At 39.9% G+C, this 27,999-nt stretch overlaps 4 protein-coding genes across 18 annotated transcripts in view; 2 read left to right on the forward strand and 2 right to left on the reverse strand.

The window, feature by feature from the left end:
- Nucleotides 1–10,257, forward strand: part of LOC116265647 (uncharacterized) — a 48,879-nt gene extending 38,622 nt beyond the window's left edge. For 5 of the 14 annotated variants that reach the window (XM_050080837.1, XM_050080836.1, XM_050080834.1 and 2 more), the window contains 22 exons: nucleotides 105–210; nucleotides 294–395; nucleotides 1,457–1,516; nucleotides 1,612–1,690; nucleotides 2,215–2,362; nucleotides 2,941–3,064; nucleotides 4,442–4,619; nucleotides 4,951–4,979; nucleotides 5,235–5,383; nucleotides 5,851–5,953; nucleotides 6,089–6,184; nucleotides 6,310–6,365; nucleotides 6,466–6,589; nucleotides 6,979–7,041; nucleotides 7,196–7,255; nucleotides 7,327–7,488; nucleotides 7,880–7,953; nucleotides 8,034–8,127; nucleotides 9,077–9,213; nucleotides 9,325–9,405; nucleotides 9,490–9,595; nucleotides 9,900–10,257. In XM_050080837.1, coding sequence (XP_049936794.1) covers nucleotides 105–210; nucleotides 294–395; nucleotides 1,457–1,516; nucleotides 1,612–1,690; nucleotides 2,215–2,362; nucleotides 2,941–3,064; nucleotides 4,442–4,619; nucleotides 4,951–4,979; nucleotides 5,235–5,383; nucleotides 5,851–5,953; nucleotides 6,089–6,184; nucleotides 6,310–6,365; nucleotides 6,466–6,589; nucleotides 6,979–7,041; nucleotides 7,196–7,255; nucleotides 7,327–7,488; nucleotides 7,880–7,953; nucleotides 8,034–8,127; nucleotides 9,077–9,213; nucleotides 9,325–9,405; nucleotides 9,490–9,595; nucleotides 9,900–9,977 — 2,209 coding nt within the window. In that variant the 3' untranslated portion in view covers nucleotides 9,978–10,257. Of the gene's footprint in view, nucleotides 1–104; nucleotides 211–293; nucleotides 396–473; nucleotides 857–901; nucleotides 1,260–1,456; nucleotides 1,517–1,611; nucleotides 1,691–2,214; nucleotides 2,363–2,940; nucleotides 3,065–4,441; nucleotides 4,620–4,950; nucleotides 4,980–5,234; nucleotides 5,384–5,850; nucleotides 5,954–6,088; nucleotides 6,185–6,309; nucleotides 6,366–6,465; nucleotides 6,590–6,978; nucleotides 7,042–7,195; nucleotides 7,256–7,326; nucleotides 7,489–7,879; nucleotides 7,954–8,033; nucleotides 8,128–9,076; nucleotides 9,214–9,324; nucleotides 9,406–9,489; nucleotides 9,596–9,899 lie in introns of those variants that run through there. The other 9 variants (XM_050080838.1, XM_031646400.2, XM_031646399.2 and 6 more) reach the window with 9 other exon arrangements.
- Nucleotides 10,258–11,332: 1,075 nt separating this feature from the next.
- LOC116265649 (heterogeneous nuclear ribonucleoprotein 1-like) lies at nucleotides 11,333–14,627 on the reverse strand. 2 transcript variants are annotated; one of them, XR_004175154.2, is made up of 3 exons: nucleotides 14,265–14,627; nucleotides 12,237–13,556; nucleotides 11,333–11,706 (listed from the first exon to the last, which is right to left on the reverse strand). XR_004175154.2 is itself a non-coding variant. In XM_031646403.2 (2 exons), exons 1-2 carry the CDS (start codon nucleotides 14,484–14,486, stop codon nucleotides 12,366–12,368), a joined length of 1,413 nt encoding a protein of 470 aa, XP_031502263.1. In that variant the 5' UTR covers nucleotides 14,487–14,627; the 3' UTR covers nucleotides 11,974–12,365. The 2 variants fall into 2 exon arrangements, 1 of the variants encoding a protein (XP_031502263.1); XM_031646403.2 differs by lacking the exon at nucleotides 11,333–11,706 and having other exon boundaries at nucleotides 11,974–13,556.
- A 386-nt stretch (nucleotides 14,628–15,013) lies between these two features.
- LOC116265487 (protein DSS1 HOMOLOG ON CHROMOSOME V-like) lies at nucleotides 15,014–19,633 on the forward strand. The gene is made up of 3 exons (XM_031646100.2): nucleotides 15,014–15,149; nucleotides 17,595–17,689; nucleotides 19,319–19,633. The coding sequence occupies exons 2-3, from the start codon at nucleotides 17,602–17,604 to the stop codon at nucleotides 19,462–19,464; spliced, it is 234 nt and encodes a 77-aa protein (XP_031501960.1). The 5' UTR covers nucleotides 15,014–15,149; nucleotides 17,595–17,601; the 3' UTR covers nucleotides 19,465–19,633.
- Nucleotides 19,634–21,159: 1,526 nt separating this feature from the next.
- Nucleotides 21,160–27,978, reverse strand: LOC116265488 (protein NRT1/ PTR FAMILY 5.2-like). Its single transcript, XM_031646101.2, has 4 exons — nucleotides 27,724–27,978; nucleotides 24,075–24,292; nucleotides 22,887–23,446; nucleotides 21,160–22,178 (listed from the first exon to the last, which is right to left on the reverse strand). The coding sequence occupies exons 1-4, from the start codon at nucleotides 27,881–27,883 to the stop codon at nucleotides 21,284–21,286; spliced, it is 1,833 nt and encodes a 610-aa protein (XP_031501961.1). The 5' UTR covers nucleotides 27,884–27,978; the 3' UTR covers nucleotides 21,160–21,283.
- Nucleotides 27,979–27,999: the final 21 nt, after the last annotated feature.

Here is a 27,999-nt window from a genome sequence, read left to right on the forward strand (position 1 = left end):
TTATGTTTATAAGTTGCAGGTTCTACATACAACTCTATATATATATATAACTTCATGGACTGCACATGCAATATTCATGTCAATCTGGGCTCTCTTCTCTGCAGCTACGTTGAGGAGCACGAGAACAACCCTGACCTTGACCGCAACGAGACGCTTGGGCAGTTCATCAAATCCCGGGGCTACTCCAATGCATTTCGGGACCATTACCTGGTGAGTCATTCCCTCCATTTCTGAATCTCTTCAACCTGCACAGGCAGCATCAAGTTAACGAAGAAGATGTGTTTGACCTGCAGATACCAATGTGTGCGTCAATTTGGTCGTGCTCTTCCGAAGGAATGCTCAGTTGTTCTGCTTACTGCGTGCTCTCGTTCTGCCGGAACCATCACCTCCTTCAGGTGCCGATAACCCCTCACCGATGCCTTTCTCAGTAAATCATGGTTCTTTCTAAAATTTGGTCGCAACAGAATGAAACCGGCACGATTGCCGGGAAGGTCGTAAATGAGTCGGATTATGTTAGCCGTCGAAGCATGTTCAGTATTAAAAAAAAATCTCGATCCCCTTAGCAACCATTGTCATGTAGATTTTTAAGAGGACCCTCGTATTCTTGGCGGCCTATGCAACCGCCCACACCAAGTCCGTTTAAAGGGGACCTGACATCTCCCGTCCCGCCAAAATAGGTGTCCTGAACGACACTCGTTCTACCCCACGGAGTTTAATTTGGTGAGGGAACCAGTTTAATTTGGTGAGAGGAACCCGTCTTCTCTTTCCTCTGAGGGATACCCGTGCACAGTCTGGCGCCCTCTCTAGCCCTTTCAAGTTTCAACTGATCGATCCTCTCCATGCAATCAAGAAAAGGGTAGGTAGCCGTTTTCCTTCTCTTCTCCGACACTCTCTATTCCCATTTTTCCTCTAACCGGCGTCCAGCGAAGCGCGGTTTGCTGGTGCGAGACCTTAGTAAAGGATGGCACTCAATCTTCAGACTCCTGACGGGGAAGATAGGATTCGAACTATCGTTGTTGAACAGGAAAGGGAAGGGGGAGTGGATGTCTGTTCTTTTCATCTGGGCAGGATCATGATGATTGTCAGATTGTGCATTGGCTTTGGAAAGAACTAACCAGTGGCTGCTGGCGTCGAGAGAAAGAGGGAGGTCTCTGCTTGACGATGGCAAAAGAAAATGAAGGATTATCCGAACACACGAGGAGTTTGCATTTTTCTTGTGAGAAACGGTCGAAGGATTCGGTTTTCAGAATCGTCGGTCGGTGAGAGTGATCGTCTTCGCCTCGTTTTGATGATAAATATTCTCTTCTTTGAAGAGCTTTAATCTCATTGAATGATCGCCATCATGATTGAGCTAGAAATTGTTGCTCACCTCTTCATGCTCTTGCATAGTTTTCCTTGTTGTTGGCCTTATTTAGAGACGATGTATCTCAAAGAAGGTCTGCCTATCATGTTCCAGGTCTTTGGGCGGCCACAGTGGCTCACCGTGAAGGATCGCTCGCATTCGTATGTTAATAAGGTTTGCAAGTTTTCAGATGTACCGTAAACCAGGAAACTGATGTTTCATCTCGCGAACATTAACCGTATCACGTTTGGTCCTTTGAACAATAACAGATAAGAGCAGAATTGGAGAAACGGGGTTGTCAGATAAGAACGGGCTGTGCTGTGAAATCTGTTTCGACAAGTTCTAGAGGTAACAAGTTTTCTTCTTGAAGGGCTCCGTAGCTATGTGAAGGTGCAAATTAATCTCGTGTCAGATGATAATGTTCGATGCCAGTTTCACTAGCCTTGAACTTTTTTGAATCTTAACATTACATTGACGATGCTCTTCCCTTCTCTAAGACGTAATATATAAAAAACTAAGAATAAAATAAGCAGAAAATATAAGTGCGCCCATATATGAGAGGACTGAATCTACTTTGACTTGTCTTCATTTTCATAAACCTACGCCAAGATAATAAGAATAAGAGAAAGTACTGAGCAGTCAACAAATGTATTTACACTTTCTACCGTTGTCTTCCACTTGTTACTATTGTGTTGTTAATTTTGGTATTTATTAATTTTAACATTTCTGCTTCGTCATTGTTGTGGCCCATTAAGAGGAAGATTTTGCATTACATGCGAAACACTGGGTAGTTTTATTGTTAAGCCTTTCGAAATGAGATAAAGAAAAGATGCAAAAACAACGTGCACAGGCTTTATCGTATAAATTTGCAGGATGCTCCGTAGTGACAGAAACTGCTATGAGCGATACATATGATGGATGCATAATGGCTGTCCACGCGCCTGATGCTCTAAAAATACTGGGAGATGGTGCTACATTTGACGAGGCGAGAGTTCTTGGTGCTTTTCAGTATGCTTATAGGTATTCCCCAAATATTTTTTTGCTCTATCGACATTTTTCCTTTTTTCAGATCTATGTTTTATAATGTGAGTACAGAAAATGACGTACATGAAATCACTGTTGTGAAAATCAGTCTGAATTGGCCACTTCGAATTGATTGGCAGTAATTCGATCACATTCACCTTAGTATACAGGGGAGCTTCGAGAAATCAGCCGGTTTTATGTTAGATTGGCTGAATTAGCATCGGATTGGATAATTCCCTTTCAATCGGCCAAGTCTAACCATTGATATTTCTTAAACTATATTGTTACTACTTTTGAAGTTCAAACTTTTGCTTATTTATTTATCTACTGAAATTTAAATTCTTATTGATTTTAATTTTTTTATCACTTTCTTTTTATTTGTTAGGATTTTCTTGAGCTTTTTCTATTGTTTCTGGTTAGCTGAAGCAAGCAATTCTCCTTTTAAGAAGCAGTAGCTTTTTCTGCAAAGTGTGCTGCTCTGCTCTACAGTTTCTTCTTTCTTCATATTCAGTTGGAAACTCTTTGTCTGATATGCAGTTTCAACTAATGATTGATTTATCTGGTTTTAATTGCAGTGATATATATCTTCATCATGATCATAGCTTAATGCCCAAAAACCCAGCAGCCTGGAGTGCCTGGAACTTTCTTGGGGCTAAAGGGGACAGAATTTGCGTGACATACTGGCTCAATGTGCTTCAGGTTTATAATGTTGTTGCCTAGTTGCTCTTCCAATTCTCCTTCATATGTTCATGAATGTGAAAATCTCTCTCTCTCTCTCTACTCCATCTCAGTGCACTTGCACAGACATGAGGGCACCTGTAATCTCTTTATTATCAACTTGGCAGAGCAATTAGGGTGGGTACATTTTGTTATCTTATAGGTTCAAGTAAGTTTAGCATTCAAAACGTATTTAAGTGATAGGTGTCGAAGACACCTTTTTGGAGTTAATATTAGACCATAAGTAGGTGTAATTAAGCAGTCAGACAAGCAAATCAAACATGAGAAAAACATTCAGAAATTGCAATCCGTACATGTAGAGATATGAGAACATGGAAATTAGAGAACATACTAGTCATGTCCACTCAGGATATGCCAAAATGAATATTTTACTAAGAACACCTAAAATTTAGTGAAATGGAATAAATATTCTTAAGTTTCAAGAAATCCATTTAACAATCTATTTTATTCAACGTATACCTTATTCCAGGTAGCTAAGCACGCAATATTCAAACATGAGCTTGTCAGACCTTCAAATGATAAGCATGTTTCTGTGAAATAATTACGTGAAAATACATGGAAAAGTTGTTTAGCAGTTCTAAAATGTGATTATGCTCACTGATGTCCATAACTTTGTGAGAGAGGGAGAGACGTTGAGAATGTTGTTTGTATTTGTATGCACATATTCTTCTCATAAAACGTATTGTTGCTAACAAAAACTATGATAATGTTTATACACACGACGGGCATGTATGTGCACAAGCACAATGCACAAAAGATTAAACAGAATACTGATAATAAAAGTTGTTTGACTTTGTAAGTATAGTTCTTGCTTCCTCTGTATTGCTGTTTCTGTATGAAGGCGGTTTGGTCATTGTGTCAATACACAAGGTACCTTTTGGGCTGGTCCAATCTTCCTTTAGTGTACATATATGGGGCTCTTTCCCCCATTTTATGGATGCTGTTTCTGAGTATTTCATGTAGGAAAAATTCTTCTTTATTTTTTTTTTCTTTAAAATGATCTTGTGCTCCTGCAGGGTATCTTGTGGTTACCTTTATTTCTCATTGAAGCACTTTATTCTTTTCTAGTACAGATTTTCTGCTCTTGTATTATGTTTATTATTTGGTTCTCTTAAAACAAATGTCTCGTTTTCTGCTCTTTTGTTTTCCTGTTTCTGTTTCCCAAGGCGTTAGTCCAGTACCTTTATGTCGACAAGCATGCTTTCAATCCTAGAAGCTTCTCTATTTTACATCAGAGGATCTTAAAACAGTTATTTTTCCATCGATTTTCCTTTCCTAATGTCTTTCAAATGGCAATAGCAACTATTTGATTCTTGGTTAAAATTCATGGAATTGCAGAGTTTGGAGACAAGTTTGCATTTTTTTGTAACTTTGAATCCACCCCATTTGCCTGACAATATCGTTTTGAAATGGTCGACAAGTCATCCACTTCCAACAGTTGCTTCTGTGAAGGCATCACTTGAATTAAGTAAAATTCAAGGAGAGAGAGGAATCTGGTTCTGTGGAGCATATCAAGGTTGGTTGCAGCTTCTTCTTATAATCAGTTCCCTTCTTTTAGAATCTTGATATTTTATGTATACTTTTGGAGAAATGCCCCTTTAATTTGACCTATTGATTCAGTTTTATTCGTTTCTTTGATAGAAAAGGAAATGTTTTATATCAGAAAATGGTATAAGAGAACTGGCAGTTCAACTCCAGTATACTTTACATGCAAGCTTTTGGCATGCAGTTGCTTTACAGTTTATTTAGATGTTCCACTATTCTGTCCTTTGTGCTTGCTCTGTTGCTTTTGGTCTTACAACTTCTCTTGAAAGAGTCAACTCCTATTTACACATTCTGCTCTGCAGGATATGGTTTCCACGAGGATGGATTGAAGGTAAATATTGTTGCTTACAAATCTCCATTCATTTTGGATTGGTAATGTACCATACAATCGCTGAAAATGGTTAAGCTGTTCCTTTCTGTAATTGACTATTGAAGTTGGATTGTGAAATACAGCATATAGTTTTTGATGGCTGTACTTTGTCTATTTTTCATGGACAAATTCACATAGAAAATTTCACCTTGTCTCTTATCTAACTGATTCAGTGCCTTTTTAGTTCCTTGATATTCATGTTGTTTCTTCTGATAGGGTGGAATGGTTGCAGCACAGGATTTACTGGGCTCTAGATGTGTCCTTTTAGATAATAGAAAATGTATGACACCTTCCCTGATGGAGAGTGGAGCCCGTCTTATTGTCACTAGATTCCTGAAAAGTTATATCACAACAGGTTACTTTAGGCAAGTTTCCTCTGGGATATTCATTCATTTGTGTTATGCCCCTATCTCTTTGATCCCTAAGTATCAATTTCATCTTGTTTACTTATTTGTTTGCTGATTTCATTTCTTACAGTATCTATGATATATACATATTTGTGTGTGTGTGTGTGTGTGTGTGTGTGTGTGTGAGAGAGAGAGAGAGAGAGAGAGAGAGGAGGTGGCTTTAAAATTTCTTAAAAGTTATGTGGAAGGATGTTATTGACTTTTTTATGGGGATTAGGTCTTCTTTTCCTTTATTTATGTGCTTATGGACAATCATTTTAAGAGGGAAATATTCGAAAGTGAAAAAAAAGGAAAAAGGAAAAGGAAGAAGGAAATGGGCCTGAAATCTGGCTATGGTTCCAAGCTGAAGATACTGAAGGAAATGGGCCTGAAATCTGTCTATGGGCTGTTACTTTTTATTAAACTTTGTTTTGGGATGCCTGCAGTTTTCTAGAGGAAGGTGGCACGTTATTTGAATTTGAAGGGACCAATGATAAAGATGATCTCAAGTCTGTGATGAAAATTCACTCTCCTTCATTTTATTGGAAGGTATGTTCGAATTGTAACCTTTTATTTTCATAAAACAAACATTTATTTGATACTTCATTTTCAGATCTTCCTTGTGTGCTAGCAACATTTTTTATATTAGTCTTCTTTTGTCCTTTTCTATAATACTTTTGACAGGTTGCTACAGAGGCTGATCTTGGGCTTGCTGATGCATACATAAATGGTGATATATCTTTTGTTGACAAGGAAGAGGGCCTTCTAAACCTCTTTTTGGTGACTACTGCTTTCTCTACGATACATTTAGTGCCACAACTATAGCCTATTTTTGTTTTTTTGTTTTATTTTTGTTTTTTGTAATATTAACTTAGGTACTTTTCTTGTCTTGTTTGTTTGCATAGATACTCATTGATGGAAGGGATAAACATAACCATTATGCAAATTGCATGAATAAAGGGTAACTTCTTCTTAATGCTGCTTATCTCTTTCCTGTGTGATCGGATTGCAGACTGGAGTCATGCCAAGAGCCTTTTAACAGACAGAAATGCTTGATCCAGGGGTTGGTGGAAACCAATAATGTTGACTGCAGGATTGGCATCTGCAAAGTTTTTCTTTCAGCATCTTTCCCGGCAGAATACAATCACACAAGCCCGTCGAAACATCTCCCGCCACTATGATCTTGTCAGTTATATGAAGCAAGATTGTCCTATATTTTTTTTTTCTTATTGCTGTTAAAGATTTTATTCCCATTCTGCAAAAGTTCATTCATTAAAGGTCCTAATAACAGTGTTTTTTCATTGCCGTCTGCATTCCGTTGCATCACTTATTATCACTTACTTTCACTGGTCCATTTCATCTATCTGACTGCATGATATGCATGTCTCTCAATAATTGTCTCAATTGGGTCCAGAAGTTGTTTGTGTTGTCTCATCTCTCAAATGTGATGGCTTATCATAACCTACTGTTTCGCTAAGACACATATACTAGTCATTTGGTCATCCAAGTAGTCTTTGAGTTGGTGCATGCTCTTTCCCTGATTGGAAGTTGACACCTTGTATTTTTTGTTCTAGAGCAATGATCTTTTTTCGCTGTTCTTGGATGACACTATGACGTATTCTTGTGCAATTTTCAAGGTTTGTATGCTTTCATCATCCTTAACTTGAAGCATTGAATCAATGTATCTGCCTGTATATGTGCAAACGATGGTTTACATTGTGTTGAAACTTTTCTTCTAAAATTCGATTCAGGGTTTGTAATTTTCTATACTACTTTCTAATCATGTGGCAGGAAGAGAATGAAGATCTCAGACTTGCACAGATGAGAAAAGTGTCCCTTTTGATTGAAAAGGTAAAGTATTTTGCTAAGAGGTCTTGTAATCTGAGCTTCTTTTAGTATTTCTAGTTATTGTTGATTTTCAGGCAAGGATTACCAATAAGCATGAAGTTCTAGAGATTGGCTGTGGTTGGGGAACCCTCGCGCTAGAGGTTGTTAGACAAACAGGATGTAGATATACTGGAATCACGTTATCAGAAGAGCAGCTAAAATATGCCCAACAAAGGGTCAAAGAAGCTTGTCTTGAAGTAGGCCTTCAATCTTGATCTTCATGTTGTTAAATTTTCATTTACTCATATTCCTGGATATTGATTAATTTAATTGTACTCAAGATTGAAAATAAAAGAACTTGCAACAGGGAATCAGAGGGAATAAAAGAAACCGTCAGGGTCGGAGAGAACCAAACGAAATAAAGGACCAATACAACAGCCACAACACCTGATGCTACAAAAATTCATAAAAAAGAATGTGAAGAGCCATTTTTAACATTGACTGAAAGTTGGCTTTCCAAATCAACATAGAAAACACAGAGTTTATTATAAAATTTATTTCACGGTTCTCCCACCTACAAGACACGGATACAAATTCAATTTATAGGGGAGCGGTGTTCCGTTATTAACTTTTAATTTGTATTGACAGGACAAAATTAAGTTTCTGCTATGCGATTACCGCCAGCTGCCAAAGTTGCAGAAGTACGATAGGATAATATCTTGGTAAGTCATTGTTTGCTCTAGAAACTGGATTCCCAAAACGATCTTGTTATAATGTGGTTCATTTTTTCCTATTTGGACAGTGAGATGCTAGAAGCTGTTGGACATGAATACATGGAGGAATTCTTTGCATGCTGCGACTCTGTTTTGGCCGAAGATGGAATTTTTGTTCTTCAGGTTTTATAAATTCCTCTGCATTATTATTCTTTGACTTTCTTTCTAATGTTCGTATTAGACTAAGCCTTTCAAGCACAAACGCTTACATCAGTTAAGGGACTAAGCGTCCGCCTAGTTGGGGCCTGAGATCTCTGCTTCTAAATTGTTATTTGAATGTTTTAAAATTTAGAAGTGGTTCTCAATTATTTACGTGGTCTTTTCTATCCATTTTTGAACTTTCAAGTTAATAAGTACTATTTTATTTTAATTTTGGAAAAGTTTGTAAAATTGCCCAAGTTGTGATGGACTAATGAAACACTCTTTTAAGTTTTGTTATTCAATCCAAATTTAAGCATGTCATTATTCAATCAATACTTGAGCATGTTTTGTATGAGGTTGTGCAGCCTTTTTCTTCACTTCTTATGAGTTCTAATAGGCAGTCTAACCTTCCTAAGCATTATATAGGCCTTCTGATTTAGGATTTAGGAATTGCACCTAGGCAGTGGGTTGTGCTTTTGATTGAACGCTTTTATTGTCAGTGCTTGGAACATGTGGTATTTGCATCTTGATGCGTGTGTGTGTTATGCATACGAATGCATAGATGGGTGTTGGATAATGATGGCCTGGGCTCTGATCACGTCCATACTCTGCAGGTCTTTTCTTTATCGTTACATGATAATTTGAAATTTATTTTCCTCAGAATCTGGCTTCAGATCTAATCGCTTATCTCTTTCGTAAAGTAAGAAAGAAGCAAACACAACGTCATGTTGCGGTTAGGTAAAACCTTTCTTCATTAATATTTAGCCCGATCCTTGATGTCATCATGCTATGCCTAAGCGTGTCAACCTGAGCAAACCTGAACCTGTTTTAACTCTTGAAAGATGCAGATATAACTAAGGTCCTTTTACTTTTCCCTGAAGGAACATTGTTAGCCTATTAAGTGACTGAGGTCGATCATTTGTTGTCTCAGTTTATATCAATTCCAGATCAGCGTTATAATGAATATCGAAGAAGCTCTGACTTTATAAAGGAATACATCTTCCCTGGTGGATTGCTTCCTTCCTTGAACAGAGTAACATCAGCAATGACCACTGCTTCAAGGCTTTGGTATGATTACCACGTACTTGCTTTTTTCTTCTTCCTCCTCCTCATCATACTCTATTTATCTCCTTGTGTGCATTTCATCTCGTCTAAGTCAAAAAATTTGATAAAATCCAGTATTGAGCATGTGGAGAATATCGGCATCCACTACTACCAGACTTTACTCCAGTGGAGAAGGAATTTTATGGCAAACAAAAGGTACAGTATTTTATTTTATTTCATGCAAGGCAAATCACACTTCCTAGTTAGTAACCTCAAAAGTGCCGACTCCCTGTGTTCCAGCAAAATTCTGATTTTGGGATTCGATGAGAAGTTCATCCGCACTTGGGACTATTACTTTGTGTACTGTGCAGCCGGATTTAGATCGCGAACACTTGGTAATTATCAGGTGAGAAATTTCCCTTCATCTACGACACATTTTGCGTCAAGAAAACTCCCATTAAGACATTACAAGGGAACCAAGCAAGTAAAAGTACTCGGGTTCTGGCTTCCACCTCTGACATCAGTGTTCATACTGGAAGCCCACATCGTCCATAGAAACCACTTAAGGAATGATGAAATACTATGTCAAAGGTCTAAATGCAATTTTGATCCAATGCAGTGTGTCGTGATGACTATCGTCCATATAACATTTGCTACTTATTCAAGTTGTCACTAGGAATGGAAGTACTAACATGACGTTTTTGGTGTAGATCGTCCTCTCTCGGCCTGGTAACCTGAGTGCCTTCAATAATCCTTACGAGGGCATCCCATCAGCTTTGGCTACGTGAGATGGATTGCTTTTGGGTGCCAAAACGTGCAAGTTCCCAATTGACGTCCCCCGTCTTTTGTCGCCTGCAGTTAAGCCCGTCAATAATTTGGTGAGTCGTCCCTTTGCTTGAGGATGAAGCTCGTGACCTTCACCATCTGCCCACGTCCTGATAACTGTTTGCAGGTACCAAGTAATGCATTTCTGTGCACCATAGCTTTCCCGGAACGCCTAATGAAACGGCGGCCACCCAAAATTGTATCTTCAAATAATTATTTTTTGAAACAACGTCTCTTTCTCTCTCCGACCCTCTTAGATGATGTGAAAAGATACTCGCCTTTTTTTTTTTTACTGCCAGCCACGTCGTCGAGGTTGGGTGTAAAAGAAAAAGAACTTGCAGATTGCGGTACAGTCGTGGATACTGGCTAAAGTTATAATAAGCAAGGAAACAAAATCTCAGAAAAGAAGAAGAAATTACACGGAGACGCTCCGCACAAAAGCTTCGGAAACGGGCTTAAACACATTGCCAAAGCCCGAAACTTGTCACGATACATACTTTCATAAATTCACATATGCAGAATGTATTCCACTTATTTCAAAACCTCATTAAAAATCAATTGATTCACCATTCTAGGTCCATTCCAAAGACTACGATGATCATAGAAAGTTACAAACACAATCGGTTATTTTCCTGTCAACAGAGTGCCGAACCCGACACTTGTCAGGATACATACTTTCATAAATTCACATATGCAGAATGTATTTCCACTTATTTCACAACCACATTAACAATCAACCGATCACCAACCGCATTAATAATCAACTGATCACCACCCACTCTAGACGGCCTCAAGACTGCATTGTCCACTTACACTTGATTCTAAGTTCCTTCCAAAGACTGCGATTATCATAGAAAGTTACAAATACAGTCGGTTATTTTCCTGTCAAAGTGTTCATGGCTACCAGGGCATGTATACAACGTCACAACGCATGGAAACAATGAACTTGGAGGAGAACGTCGCTACAAAAGATTAAAATGTTGGAATTCATGGGGATGCGATCTCGCCTGTCCGTGGGGGCATTTAATTTCAATAAGCTGTTAATCAGAACGATAAATATAAAAGAAATAAAACACATTAAATTGCGCACTCATTTTCTCAAGCCAAACATATGCACGTTTTTCAATCATTTGAGGATCACCTTGACACATAACCAACGAAATCAAGGATAAGACGAGCCGTTTTGAGCCTGGGCAGTTAGATCCAAAAACTGATCGGAAAAAACAAGTTTATCCGAAAGGCAAGATTAGGCTACGCCAAGAGGAGCTAAGAAGGACGAAAAAAAAAAAAAAAAAACTACTGCGGGTGCGGGCACATCTTTAGATCGATTTTAATTTACTCCTTGAAAGAAAAACAGCCACACAGACAGGGAAAGCATCTTGTTTCCAGAAGCCTAGAGGCTAACAGCCTCATCAAAAGATCATGAACAGAATCAGTGGATCTCAGATAGAAAAGTGCACAACAATGAACAATTAGAAAAATAGCAAATGAATGCATCACCCTATGCACAAGCAGCAAGCTGGAAAGCAATTCATAATGGGGAGAGCCATCATCACAAGGTTCCAGATGCAGATGCTCGCCATCAGATCAGTTTACAAGCTGAAACAACCCTGTCGATCCGGAGTTTTCAGCGCATTCCCCACTCATATCTCAGATCTCCCTGCAGAACTTAAAAAATGCACCGCATCTCTCCTGTACACAAGGGCAAATACAGGAGGAAACAAATTATGGAACTGACAAAGATTTCAACTACTAATATTTGCTAGTCTGAGCTGAATTGTGTCTATCTCCCTTCCCCCATAGCTCTTTCTACTTCAAAAGACTATTTAATATCATATCAAGTATATGCACAAGTACTACTTTGGCTTAGCCCTTCCCCTAATACACCAAGCACAGCTGCCAAAAGAACACCAAAAATTTCTAGCAGATATCAGCTACTCTTCCTCATCACATCACAAATTGAAGTTCACACTACTGTATCATTAATACTAATGAATGCAAAAGACAAGCTTCATAAACACAAATGGCAAGTACGAAGCAGCTACACTCGAAACAAAATTACTAATTCATCAAAACTATAGATACGGCTACCAGTATGCCTAAGACATAACGCCACACAAAATTAACTACATAGGAGATACTAAAGACATGTAATCCTTGGATCTACTGATTCTAACCAACAAAAGAGCTACTTGTAACTACTGGGATTTGAGCAACCCAACCAGTCCTGCAATCCATTCCAGTCTGAAAGAGCTGTCATGACCAGGTGGAGTAGTGCAGAAATTCCATTTTGCTGAAGTAGCCACTTTTGATAAACCAGAAACCAGAAGACCAATAATCCTGGAAACGCTCTACTGGATCTGCCGATTAGCAGCACCATAGCCACCATAGCCAGCCTGCACCCCAGGTGCACCATTCGCTTGAGGTACACCATAGCCTCCACCTTGTGTCATACCTTGTGAAGGATCAGACCTCCACATGGCATTCGGGTATCCAGAGTTCCCATTAGCTTCTGAATATCCACCGCCCATATAACTGCCACTTCCTCCAGATTGCTCATTGATGCCACCAGAGGCATTATTTGGAACACTGCCAGAACGCCCACCAACAGCACCATAGCTACCAGGATTACCACCATATGACCCTTCACCATAACCATAACCATAGTTTGCATTGTTGAAACCTGCACCACCACCAGGTGACTGACCTGCAGGTCCAGAAGGAGCTCCACCACTACCAACACCACCTCCAGCACCAGACGTATTCCATGGAGCTGGACCTCCATACCCAGCACTGACGCCATAACCTGCAGCATTCCCCTGCATTCCATAGGCTGTAGGTGGTTGGTTACTCCATGGGCTCCTTGGAGCACCAGGTGGGCCACTAACGTAACCACTGGTGGGACCAGATGCATTAACATACCCACCAGCTGGACCAGTGTAACCAGCGTTTGGAGGAGCACTTCCATATCCGCCAACACCATATCCTGGATAACCAACATTTCCATTAGCAGCTGTCCCATAGCCATAGCTGGGTGCCCCATAGCCAGAGGAACCATAAGCAAATCCACCTCCCGCTGGAGGTTGTCCATACCGATTTGCATCCATTCTGCCATCGTAACTGTTATTGTTGGAACCAGCAGCACCATAGCTTTGGTAGCTCCCACCACCAGTGCGCCCACCACCTCCAGGATTTGCTTCCTTGGGCAGAGCTCGTTTAACCTCAACAAGTTTACCATTCAAGTCATGGAATGTCTTGTGTAGAACTCTGTCAACAGCATCTTCCGACTCGAACGAAATAAAGCCAAACCCTCTCGGTCTCTGGGTACTCTGGTCATACATCACTACAACATCTGTTACATTACCATACTGCTCAAAATATTGACGGAACGCCTCTTCAGTCAATGTTGAAGGAAGGCCGCCTACAAAAATCTTCTTGGTTCTAACATTTCCACCAGCTCCACTATTTCTCCCCGCACTTGCGTTCCCAGACCTAGACGATATTTGCTGTTCTTCCCTTGACAAGGCCCTCTTTGCCTCAACCTGAAAGAAAGCAGAAAACACATAAAAACAGAAGATTTAACGAATACACAAAACGGCAAAAAATGAAAAAGACCAACAACAGGAATGCACTTAATACAGAAAATGAAATACAATGTTCCACAGATGACACAGATTAAAGGAGGTCTTGATTCAGTGCTACAACTTTCAAGCATCTCAAATCTCATGTTGGTATCACGATGACCCACTCATAAGACAGAGATCCATGCAAAATAAATATCCTCTTTGTGATTTCACAAAGGAAGCTAATTATGCGCCATGGCAGTAAGCGCAAACCATCAAGTTTTCACCAACTTATGATCAATCAACCCAGCACATTAGCTCGGCAGAGTAACCCCAAGCGATCACCGTAGAAGAAAAGCGAGAGCCGCACCTATTAGCATAAATTGTACAAGACTTTGAAGTTCCATTGCAAACCCAAATCAGATCAAAAGACGATCAAGGTAGCAAAGACGCCAGAAATCGCCATCAATACATGAATACCAAAAAACGTATCCCCACTTCATTAATTATGATTTAAACCTAAATCATCACCTCACCTTAATAACCAAATCCCCAGCCCAAAAAAAGGGAAAAAAACATCCCACTGCAGGAAACCAAGTTGAAATCCCACAATAACCGAAAAATAAAAGAGAAGAGGAAATAACATACAAATCAAGCACACACCAAAGCCTAGGAAATCAAACTCACGGTTCTGCCGTCGATGGTATGCTTGTCCTGAAGAACCCTATCGAGGAGGGATGGATCGGCGAAGACAACGAATCCGAAGCCTCTGGGTCGTCCGGTGACCTTGTCCCTCATGATGACCGCCTGAGTGACCTCCCCATACTTTTCGAAGTGGTCCTTCAGCTTCTCCTCCGTCGTCTCCCAGGACACTCCCCCGATGAACAGCTTCCCTTGATCTGAATCCATTTCTCCCTCTCTCTGCAACCCAAAACTGATGAGGTTCCTTCTTCCTTCCTTCACCGCCTTCCCTTCCCTTCCCTTCCCGGTGAGGAAGAAACAAAAGGAGGGGGGAATCTGAAATCGGCCTTTGGGAGAAACCCTTCGAGCGCGTGAGAAAGGAAAATATCTATACGCACGCTCATACGGTTCGCTCGCGATTTAGGTTGCAGATGGACGGTCGATAACGTTTCCTCTAGCTTTGGACGGTCTGGATTTCGGGTAGGGTTTGGCTTGGGGTCGTACAGGATCCAGCACCGACTTTGGCGCTCCACGTCTTCCTAGACACCTTGGAATGCGTGCAAGAGCCACCTATATAGATCACCGTGGTTGTAAATCCGAGCCGTTGATGCTGCGCGATGTGTGGATACTGGATGGTACCCTCTTGTCAACGGGTCGGGTTTATCAGCTTACCGAGTTTCGGATCCGATAAATTAGTCGACTTGGGATTCGGTATGCGGTTTGCGAACCCAATCCAACCCGGGGTCAGAGAACCCAGTAGCATCCGACCTACTACTACTCGGATCCGGATTTATTTCTAAAAATAAAAGTCCGAGGCTACAGCGCAGCGCTGCCCATTTCTCCTCCCCCTTCCGCAGCAGAGCTCCGTCCCCGCAGTCGAAGCCTCGCAAGGTACGCGTCTCTCTTTCCCCAATAGTCGTGAATTAATTCTTCCACCCACTCGGTGTCTGTAATCTAAGATGATGGATTGTGCCAATATGCGATCCGCGTTTAGTTACTCAAACGCTTTGGGAATTTTTTAACTCGAAGCTAGGGGCTAATGCCAAACTCTTGTTTGGAACAGATAAACTAGATTATTTGACTTCTATTTGAACTTTAATAACTCCGGTTCTATAATCTAAGATCAAATTTAGTTGCTATTTATTTACTGTCAGAAGAAATAACCTTTTTTTTTTTTTTGCAATTTGGTTAGTTTCCTTGGAAGTATCTTCCATGCTTAGAATGATGAAGGTGATAAAGATCTGATCTGATGTATCTTTTTTTTTTTGTTAAGTGTATGTTTCATATTTACATGTGTGAAATGCAAACATCAGGTTTATGGCTGTGTTTTGATATGCAAACATCAGGACCTGATCTGTTGTACCTTTTCATCTCGGGCGATACTTTCTCCATGGCTTACTTTGTTATTCATCTACTTTTGCTTTTTAGCTGAATATCCTTCCAAATTGCTTTGCTAGAGTTTATAACAGATAGGGGAAGTCTAACTTCCCTCATCATGTCACTCTCATATTTCAAAGATAATAAAAATTTAGATAAATCTAGAACATGCTAATGTCCATCACTTGGGCAAGAATAATTTGTATATTTCAATTGATATTGTTACTGTGAATACTAACTGTCTATGCTTAGGCAACTACATCAAACTAAGTAGACTGTAGAAGTAGAATTGGTCAAAGCTAGCCTTACAAGTCGAAGTTTGTTCCAGGTCCTCAACATTTTTATCCAATCATATTATCCACACTTTTTATCTTTAAAATATGAAACCTCTTTCATGGCTTCATCTTTATAGAATTGGATGCAAGTAAGGTGCCTTTGCTGACAACTCATCTTTTGTGAATGTTAATGTTTTCAACAAGGGCGGAGCCAGAATTTTTTTTCTGTGGATCTCTAAGCATATAGTTAACAAATTTTCATTTGGCTATGAGGCAGTGTCCCGGTCTTCTGGGCAGAGGTGGAGGAAAGGGGGGCCGGCAGGGGCCTTACAAGTCAGATTTAAAAAATAAAATAAAAATTTATATCTAAATCTAAAAAAGTTATATATATATATGTAGATATATATAATTTGAAATTTTTTATTTCTGCCCCAATTAAAATTTTGAAACTATAGTTTGGCCCCTGCATCATAAAATTATTGGCTCCGTCCCTAGGGCTGTCCTATATAACTGGACCTGCTAATTTAAGCTTTCACAGAATGGGTTCCATGGGCATACGGTGCCCCACCTATCTATGCCCTTGGTTATCAACTCTTACATAAACAAAGATGAACATCATTTTGATACTTGCAAGTCAAGAAAATACTAAACCTTCAATAGGCATAGTACAATGTTTTCCATACAATTTGGCTAGATTAATTGTTCTTAAATAAAAACTATGATACAGCATCAAGATACTGCTTTGTATGAAGCATGTTCTACTATAAGATGGCAGATGATAAACTACAGTGAGTAGAACATAAACATCAGCATGATACGGCATGTTGAAGTAACTAGTAACTTTGCCCATGAGAGATAAAAAAACACAGAGAGTACATAAGAGTTTTAAACAAATATATCAGTTACACTAAGTTTTCTATTATACAACTGGGGATGACATGCCCATTTTCATTAAATGAAGCCCATTCCCAAATGTTATTTATGTCTCATTATTTGAAATTACTATGTTTCAGAAACATGAGTTCCCACTTTCCAAAATGTATTTCTCGAGATTTGAAAATGATTTAAACCAAAATTTTCAAAATTATTTGCATTTTCATTTCTAGAAAAACTTACCTAAGGCATATAAGAATGTAAAATTTTTGCTTTCTCCAAATTATTCTTCTATAAATTGCAAAGGGATATCTAACATGCACTATGCACTCTGTATAGGTCGTGCAACTTATAACAATTAAGTACATGCACTAAGAATTCTTTATAACAATGAACCTTTTTTTTTTTTTTTTCCAATTGTCATGGCATATAGATACTTTGGTATTTGTTTCCTTTCAGGTTACATAAACTAATAGGTTCAGCCAAACAATATCATAAGACTACAAAATCTTGAAATTTAACATCTTGGGTGCTCTGATTTTGCAAGACAACTTGAAAATGTAGAAAAATAGAAAAACAATAGATGCTTGCACTTCATTAATCAAGTCACAAGAACTCATTGCAACACTTATTATGGTCATCATCAAATATCAAATTAGTTCTCAACTATTTGTTTCATCAGCTAGGTGTGTCCTAAAATGTTTGGTTATTTTTGTTACATGGTCCTTATGATATGATGGAGAGCAGTGTTAGCTTCTTTAACCCTCGACGGTGCCTTGTCTGAGCAGTTCATTTTAATTTTTTGGTTCAGTCTCAAGATGGCAGAAGAACCCAAAGCTATAAAGGAGGATGCCAAGATTGATCTATTTGAAGATGATGATGAGTTTGAAGAATTTGAGTGTGAAGGTAAGATGTGTATCACAATGTTTCGTTGATGCTGCCACTTTTATAGTTAACAATTTTTTTACTGGTTTCTGCATCATTTGATTTGAACAATCTACTCTGCAGGTGCACTAATCTGGTTCTCTGAAAGTCTGATTTTTTTTTTTTAAAAAAAAAAAACACCCAACAAGTTTGGAAATCTAAAGGGGATAAAAGCTATTTGAAGATGTTTGAAATATAGCAAATGTTTTTTAGGAGGGTGTTTGATACAAAAAATATTATATTCTTGATACAAATGTTCCAAAAACTCCATATTCTTGTTCTAGGAAACATGATGTCATTGTGGATGCTATTACTAGATCCAATAAAACAAATGCGGTACATAATCACAGATGTTCTCTAGGACAAGAACATGGTGTTTCTGAAATGTGTTCTAAGAACAGAGTGTTCTTATTACCAATGTGTGGGGCCATTTGATTCAGAGACATAATTATGGAAGAATACTCTGTCCAAAACACTCCGTTCTGGAACAGTGTTTTGCTTTTCCCAATGAGGCCTGGTTTTGTTCAGTAATTGATTCCTAAGAACATGTTTAACAGAGTGTCTCACTTTTTATTTCACCAACTTGGATAGATCCCAATTGCATTTGCTTGTCCTTGCTTCAAAATATATTCACATACAGTTTTTTTTTTCCAAAGAATTTTTTAGCTAGAAATAATTTGAATGAAAATGGATGTACATTATCCAGTTTTAATGGCGAATCAACAAAACCTAACCTCAGCTTCTTGGTTAAGTTGTGTGCTTGTGTTGATTTTCAACTCAGTTTCAGGCCGTTGGCTCTACATGCCATGAGATGCAAAGCAGAATGATGACTTTTAAATCCAACTTACGGATAGAGTGGAGAAATAAAAGAGGGAAATTTGGTTTTCTGGATTGGAATCCTTAACAACAAAAATCCATGTTTTCTCTTCTTATCAAAAGGATTTTAATAGTATGGAAAAAAAAAAAAAAAAAAAAAAAACCTAAGAATCCATCAAGACCATTCGAATGTGATAGTTGATAAGACCATGGCAGAACAATGAAACAAAAATTTTGAATACCCAACTATTTCATTTTTTGTTGTTCTTTTATTTCTTTTTCTTCAAATTTTTTTCCTTATTTCTTCTTTTTACCAAGCTATGTAGTATGTAGTATGAACCTCTGAGGAAATCTACCCAGTTGTTTGCTCCAGCCGGATAATTCAATGCTTTTAACTATAATGGTCCTTGTTCCAATCCCCCCAGACTCAAACCAACAACTAGTAAAAGAAAAAACAAAAAATAAACCACCCATACCCATGAATATGAAGAGAAAGAGTGTCTGTGTATCATGCTGGCATAAAAAATATTACTGAAGGGTGAAGGCAAACAGAACTTTTTGTTTTGTATGAAAGGGAGTGTTCTTTTCATTATGGTGGAACCACCAAAATTGATTTAATTTGACCCAGTGAAATGTGTTCTTACATGTATGAAAGTGAAGTCTGTTTGAGTTGACACTTTTGGGGACCGACCTCTTTTGGAAAAAATGGTTTTCACTCTCAGAGTAAGATGTTGCTTTGTACTGAGTTGCTACTAATTTCCCATTGAGCTCAAGTCAGATTTTGTTGAAGTGCAGAATGGGATGATGAGAAAGAAGAAGGGAAGGAAGCAACACAACAGTGGGAAGATGACTGGGACGATGATGATGTCAATGACGATTTCTCTCTTCAGTTGAGAAGGGAGCTGGAGAACAACTCGGAGAAGAAACAAATTGTACCTTGATAGACATATCTTCGAACCCTGTAATTTATTTTCAACTTGACCAAAAGCTTCAACTGTTATATCTGGATCTCGGTGGAACCAGCTTGTTTTCTGTCATTTTTCTGATGCATTCAACACTTATATATGCAACAAAGCCTTCAAACAGGCATCTAGTTTGAGGTTGCTGCAACTGGATGCCATATGCTTGCAAGTTGCAAGGTAAATACTCCCATCTACCAGCAGCATGCTGTATTGAATTATTTAACTGTCACCTGGTATTGACTAAAAAGTATTAAACGGTACCTGTTAGCCTTGTCTCAAAGATATGGGGAGTTTCTCAGTCTTTGATTCCTGTTCACAAGGTTATCACAGACCTAAAGAGTGTTTTTAATCCCTAGGAGCTGCCTGTCCTGAGAGCGGACATCACAAGCAGATTTGAATAATATCTTAAAATAGTAATCTCATTGTCAAAGCACTGTGCTAAAGGTTCATGAATTCAGTTCCTTTACTGTTAGCAGAAGAAGCACATGAATAAAGCGTTCATGCACATTATCATGTATCTAGCCTATCAACCACCACCAGGGTTCAAAAGCTTCTAACTTGGTTCGATGCTCAATACAGATTCTAGGCACTTTTGCTTGAGGGCATGCTGAAAACGGGCAATCCACCATTATCTTTGACCAAGAGATGTAGCAATACCTAGCATGATGCTTGCGTATTCCTATCCACATTTGGACCAACATTTCATGTTATGTATGCCTTGCACTTGACCAATCCAAATTTATGAAATTTGTTAACTGACTTTGATTTGATCGACCGGCTGATTCTTGTTGGATATCCAGTGTGGAGCTGCAGTCAACACCTTTCCACTGTGATATGATATTTATCTTGGATTGGGCTTCTTTCAGAACAACCATGAGATTCTCCATAACCAATCTCAGCAAATTAGAAGATGTATCCGTGTGTCCTTCTCATGTTGATATTATCTGCTGCTGGTACCACTGTTACAGTCTGCAGGGGGACTGCATTTCGCATTGCATTTGAGATAGTATGCTGCCAACATGGATTTAGGTCTTCAATGGTTTTCATTACCAGATTTCTTCGGATTGGCTTCTGCTGCAAACCTCTTTCAGATTATCCTTCATCAATCTTCCCAAATTATGGAATGTTCCTCCCTGTCGGTCTGCTATTACCACTCTTACGTAGTCTGTATGCAGGTTCTGTACTGCATTGCATTTGAGATCGTTAGCTGCCATCATGGATGCATGGGTCTTCAATGATTGAATCTCGTAATGTTTTCATTCCTTTCCTTCTGATCCCCCCTATGAGCTATAATCAGTTAGGTTCTTCATCTTATTTGCAACTAACTTCCGATCAACTTCTTCTCTTAGGCACTTCACATTATCCTTACCAATCCGCACCACTATTGGATCCCTTTTATGCTTTGATTCACTTGCTCTTCCAAACAATAGCGTCAACAATTCCTTGCGTTAAGCTATATTTTTTATGGAGAAACTATTCAAAGCGGAGTTCATATCATGAAACCCATTAATTACCACTGAAATTTAAAGTGCCTTTATGACAATTTTCTTTTTCAAATTTCTCAGTTTCTCTCACTCCCTTCCCTTTTTCAAGCGTAAGGTGCAAACCCACTGGGGCAGGCCCTGTCTGCTGTATACTGAAACCACTCTAAGCGGCATGTTGTCTAGGAGGAGGTGTCATTTCTCTCATATATATCCATCTTTATATTTTCGCAATGTCTAGATAGAAATATAATTGATACATTAATGTTACATAAGAAATTTGTGACTTTAGTTTTGTAGATAACACCTTCAAACCTTCACAACTTCACATCTATTACTGGGCCCTCCTCAGCGTACGTCTTGTTGGTCTTCAACTCACCTGACCTCTGCAACTCCACATCGAGGCCACTTGGTTCGACCCGGTACACGTAGTACTTCGAGGCCACGAGAAAGTAAATGAAGTTGAGTGCACTAACCACGGCCAACAACCCAAAGTATTTGTCCAATCGGGAAACATTGAGGTTGTTCCTGATCCAACCCCCTCTCCCGCCATGTCTGGTCACCTTGGACACAGTCTTGAGGAGGAAGCTGCTGAAGAAGTTGCCAACTCCAAGCGTGCTCGTAAAATAGGAAGTGCCCAAGCTCTTCATCGATTCCGGCGCTTGATCGTAGAAGAACTCAATCTTGGCGACTTCCACGAAGGTGTCAGATATTCCGATCAAGGCAAACTGGGGGAGCAGGATGAAGATGGACAGGGGAAGCGGATCCTTGCTGTTCTGGAGACCATGGTGCCTCACGTAGCTGAGCCTCTTCTTCTCAACGAGACTGGAGATGAGCATTATGATTATGTGCATGAACAGTCCGGCACCGAGCCTCTGCAACATGGTGATCCCCCTCTTGTTTTTGGTGTATTTCCTGGCGAAGGGGACGAACCATCGGTCATAGATGACGAGGCTGATGAGCATGAAGATGGTGATGAAGGCGACGAGGCTAGCCGGAGGGATTTTGAAGTGGGGTCCCATGCTTCTGTCTAGAGTGGTGCCTTGCTTGATGAAGAGCGTGTGGCTTTGGGCGATGATGGTGTTGGGGATGAAGGAGGCAAGGAAGATGGGGATCATCTTTATCATCTGCTTCGTCTCCTCAATTTGGGTGACTGTGCAGAGACTCCACCTGGTGGCTGGGCCGACCCTTACGGCTGCCTTGCTAAGAGACCTGCATGTCACAATTTGAGATCAGAGGAACAACATATTATCATAACATATAACTTGCTATATGTTGGTACTTGAACAGAGTCAGCCATCAATAGGAGGCTTGTTCCTGAACATGGCCTTTACTAAGGTCTAGAGCTGCAGTGAAGCAGTGATGTCTGTTGTGCATGCCAATTAGACACTGATTTCACCTCTTTGGCACAAAAGAGGTGACACCTATGCCACTCAAACTAGGGACCTGCTGCCCACCAGCCTGTTAGGAGAATTTAATTTGAGAGGCCATCATATAGGCCCAAGGGAGAATGCAACGTTGGTGTGCATCTTGCACCAATAATGAACACCTAGACATGCTACTTTAGTGTGACAATTGCAGCATAGCTGTCAGCATCGTTAATTGCTTATGTAGCTATGCTTCATAAGAAGAATTTATTTGGCTATTAGAGTTTTGTGTGAGTAGGAGTCAAAGCTCCCATTCAATTTCTTATCCTTTTACAATACAATACAAGACTTGCTTTTGGTGTCTCAGAATACCACTATTGTTGTACTTTAACTTATGCGTCAGTAACACAACCGCTCCCCCCTCTTTTTTTTACGTCCTGAGGATCAAAAAGGAAATTGGCTGTGTAGCATATCTCATCCCTACTGTTGTGTCAAACCCCTAACTCTTTATAGTAAACATCTTTAAAAAAAAAAAGATTGAGGCCAAACTTACTTAAGGCTTGAGGTTGATTCCATTGGAGACATCCCAATTTTGACATACTCTTCTTCGTGCAACTCATGAAGCTCTTTAGGATCACTTGGCAAAGGGGCCTTCCATTTCCTAGTGGCAGCAACCAGAACCCTACCCATCTTAGCAAAGGGGCTATCCGTTGGCCTTTTGTGCCTGTAAAATGGACTGCCTACCAGGAACACCAGAATTGAGATGGTCAGCCCGAGCGTGGGTATCCCATAGCCTAGGCTCCATCCAACATTGTCTTGGATGTAAACTAAAAATGTGTTGGCAAAAAGGGTCCCAAAGAAGATGCTGAACATCCACCAGTTGAAGAAGGAGAGCTTTTGCTTGCGCTCCCTTGGCTCAAATTCGTCGAACTGGTCTGCGCCCATGGTCGAGATGTTGGGCTTGGTGCCTCCGGTGCCCAGTGCAACTATATAGAGGGCAAGGAAGAAGACACCAACCTGCAACGAACTGGCGCGGCACTCGCCCTCTTGGTCGTGGCAAGGAGATGGCTTCAGTTTTGGGACTGAAACAGCTAGTGTTAATAACACCAGCCCCTGTTTAGTCAGTTCATTGAAGTTCAGTACTTGCTTGAGAAATTATGTACTACAAAGAAAAGCTTAACTAGTATGAAAATTCCTGAACTTGGGCATGGGAATGGAAGTCACGAAGTCATTCTTGTTCAATTAAGACATGTCTCTCTAGTTACTTCAAGTGAATTCAACATTTTAGTATCTTAGGATTATCTAGATGTGCCCTAAATTGAGTTAGATCATATAAGTTTTTTTTTTTTTGTGAACGGGGAGTTTGTGAAGCCCACCCTTCATTCCTCGGTCTGTGGGGTTCAAAGCTTGCTTTGGGATCAAGATGGTCTAAGAGAGTGGTTGCTCAAGCGACGCGACAGCCACGGGAATTGCTACATCAACCCTCTTTATGTGTGCAGCACACCCCACCCAGTTGCACTCAGTAGCGGAGTTACTTGTTGGTTGGGGTGGGCCACTGCCCATGCCAGTTCATCAAAAAATTCATTATATTATATTAACTTCACATTGTTATGACTCTAAAATTTTATGCAATGCCCACATCAAAGTTGTGTCATCAATGCAAGTGTCCCACGGACAAAAAATCTTGGCTCCCCCACTGGTTGCACTACACCCTTAGGGCTGAGTTAGATAAGAGGGTTACCATGAGGTAGATGATGGATGAGATGACGAATGTCCAAAAGCGTCCGAGGTGTGCGTCTGCGATATAAGCTCCCAAGATTGGGGTCATCCAAACGGTGCCCACCCAATTGGTGACATTATTTGAAGCAGTAACAGTGCCTTGGTGAAGCTGTGTAGTGAGATAGAGTATAAGATTTGTTGAGATCCCATAGTAAGCCAATCTCTCAAACACCTCATACCCTGCACGAAATAAGAGCAATTGAAGACCAGGCTCGAATATGTTGAGCACGTACCCTACAGGTCGTGTAATGCCTCTTGATGCATGGTAGATTACATGTTGTAAGAACTCCATGCAGTTGTTCTAAAAAAAGCATAATATGATTATATTTAGTTTTCAGTTTTTAAATTTAAAATCAACATCTATAATCACATGGCAGTTTTATAAACGTTTTATTATTGTCAAACACCTTCTCATGAGCTCAATTTGCTACTCCAAACTCTTTTTTCCGGAACGTGATACCTGATGCCTTCTTTCCTTTGATTTTTCTTTTTTACCATTGAAGAAGTTTGTCAATATTTGGATAACCATATCCTTAATGAGGAACTAGAAAATATGCAATACTTAAGGAAAAAATATTAAAACAATGGTCTAACTATGAAAGTCCCAAAAGACTTGTCGGTAGAAAAGTACATGTAAGTTGAAGCATGTGAAGATCTCACCACCTAGTGCTGACGTAGTTCTAGTTGGACCATAAGGGTAACAGGACGTGTATCTAAAACAATTATACATACAACAAAGTTGAAATGGTTGCTAAAAAATTACAAAAAGTAGTAATCCATGAAAATAAGGGAAAACTAAGAAGTAACTATAATAACATAGTGTACATTATAGAGAAACATAAATGCATTAAAAAAAAAGCAAAAATAAAGGAATCATCTATGAAGTAGGAAAAGGAAATATTTGGAAAGCGAGTTTCATGTTCTAAATGAATCATGATTTATCATAAATGAGACATAAGTTTCACCAAGTTAAGTTCTACTTGTTAAGAAGAAGCATCAAGCTTCTCGTTTTTGAAGATGCCCTTGGGGATAAGACCTAAGTTTAAAAGTCTGCCCCATCCGTGTTGTGTGCAAGAGATGGGGCTTGTGCCACTCACACAATAAGGCCCATGCCACCTTCTCTTTTTGAGGCGTTGTCCTCTTCCTTTTGATTTCCATCTGGTGAGGCTAGATGACAAGAGCTTGACCCTTCTCTGAAGGAGGTTGGCACAAGTTTAAGGCAAGGTTGGTAGACAGTTTATTTTTGTTTCAAACTAACTCTTTGTGGCATCAACTCCATATGTTGTTAAAAAACAAAAAAGACATTGATATACAAGTTAAAGTACAACAAATACGTCACCTTGAGACACCAAAAATAAACCTGATACTTTGTGGGTGGAGATGAAAAAAGGGTGGAAACTCCAACTCTCAACTAAGTGATATGATGAAATATTTCTTTTATTTGGTAGGACATAAAATTGCCCCTTTTAAGTTGTTGATGGATTGAAATGATCCAGTTGTCCACAAATCCAAATCTTTAAATTGATAGTGAAGGAAACAAGACTTAGGAAGTAATCAGATCCAAATTCAAGCAGTTTTGGTGACTGAATATGGATAGAGTGCGGTTTGTTGATTGATCCGTTTGAGGTTGGGAGTTCCGGCTACGGCAAATTGCTTCTGGCTTGCGGCCATCGATCTGCCAACACGTCGGCAATTAATGTCTTTTGGCCGTTTGCACCTCCATCATTCATTGACGCAGTGAATGATGGGACCTCCAATAATACAACCGGCAGCAGTCGCCGACGTTTACACGTACAAGTCAAAGGTCCAAAACAGTCTGCCGGAAAGAGAAAGCTGTCTTCTTCTTCACCGGTCCCCTTTTTTTTTAAGATTTTAGTTAATTTTCTTCTCGCGTCGATCATGTCAGGCTAGTGGTCTCCAGACATACGCAGGCGCCACTGGCCCCTGCCATCGATTCTATTGAAGGGGTTCAGTCGGATGGTTAGGTGAAACTGCTCAGTGGGATGCTACTTTTCAGCTGATTCCGGCTGGCCGGAAACAAAATCTGGTCACGTTGACCGGTGGAACTGACAAAACGTGGAGGACGGGACCTGTTTTTATCATCCATGTCACTTTTACGTTCACCAAACTCTTCACCGGATCGACCAACCAGGCAGCTAATGGTTACACACAACAAATCTTCAGCACAGGAGATCTTACACCCCAAAGTGGGTGGCCGGCCGGAGAAAACATGACTAAAGAAGATTAACAGAAAACTTCAGAAGGTGTTAACTAGGCAGAAGGGAGCAAGCAAACCACTCCTTTAGACCGACCCCATGATCAAATCTACCGCACCTAATCTAACATTGAAAGGCTGGTTTTCCTTTTCCGGTAACAACTACGAAGGTGAAGAAACTCCCCAAATTACACGCTATCTAGAAGCTGCAACTGCTTGTCAAATGTTCTCTTCTTTTCCTTCTTTCTACTTAGAAGTAGAACAGACGCTACGATGGATAAAGAGTCCAAATCTAAGTTGAGTTTACCCGGCTAACTTCAGCTTTAAGCCAACTGAGTCTTTCCAGAAGAAAACAGAGGACCAGGCACACACACTTGAAGTCAACAAAGTATTTCAAGAAGAACATAACAAAACAGAGGCTGCTGTCTACCCATATATATATATATATATATATATATATATATGTATATGTATGAAATTGAGATTGGTTAGGGAAACGAAAACAAAGTAAAGATGACATTGGAGATAGAAGTGAATTTGTCAACAATATCGTCTACAAAAAGCAGTAGAAATTTGCTTACTTTAAATTTCACTGTAATCTACTCCCTTTCTCCCAGATATTCTATAGTTCCAGAAAGGTTAGACTAATAAATCAAGTAGGTGGAAGACAATAACTCCCCATTGGAAACTCCCCCGATCAAATCCTCCAGTTAGTCTGACCCGATATAATTTGGATTCAGACTTGATTTTCTGAAACCATTCCAGGCCCAATTTGGTAATGACATCTCATTAATCGGGTCGCTGGGTACATGTATCCTATTAATTAACTTAATGATTCGACGAGACGGTAGGGACACAAGACTAAATTTTTCTGAGCAGCTCAATGAATGTGGTAATTCTGCAGTGACTTTGACTCCATGAGAACCTTTCCTTTGCAAGGCCGTCCTGATCCCTCATCAACAGAGCATGATAATATCAAGCCTGAAGTGAATCCCTTGGTCCATCTGAACCAGTAAAAGAGACACAACTTCTGCAGGCAACAAGCAAGCGGAAGAAAAAACTTATAACGCGCAACCCATCTGAATCAAGTGGGATGGCCTTGGTCTACCTCCATAGCTACAGTCTAAGGAATCAAAACTGAATTTCTAGGATCTCTCTACTTTGCAGAAGCTCTCTCTCTCTCTCTCTCTCTCTCTCTTCTTTCTCGCAGAAGACATAGCACCAGAAGAAGAGTCCAGCTCAGCCTTCCACTCTGCAGGCTTTGCAATCCTAAAATATGCAAGAACTAAGCAAGGAAAGCTGAAAAGCATACATTCTCAGCTTTCTGCTATAGATTCAGACTGAATTCCTGAACCCCCACCATCGAGAGAGAGAGAGAGAGAGAGTATTTAGTTACCGACGATGAAGGAGCAAGCCTTCCATCCACCAGTTTTTGATCGGAGAATGGGTCTGCCCTTGATGTCGACACTCCCATCCTTGGTGTAGCGGCCACCGTTGGCATCTGCAGCAGGCGGGTTTTTGGCTTCCGCTAAGCCGACTGCCTCACTCATCTCCATTATCTCACTATGGGGTTATTTGTCTTGAGATCAGTTGAGCGCAGAGAAGCGTGGATAGAGCGGTGGGGGTGACGGAGAAACATTTTATACAGAGCGGTGAGTGGGTGGGTGGGTTG

Source organism: Nymphaea colorata, chromosome 12, assembly GCF_008831285.2.
Source record: "Nymphaea colorata isolate Beijing-Zhang1983 chromosome 12, ASM883128v2, whole genome shotgun sequence".
Taxonomy (NCBI): Eukaryota; Viridiplantae; Streptophyta; class Magnoliopsida; order Nymphaeales; family Nymphaeaceae; genus Nymphaea; species Nymphaea colorata.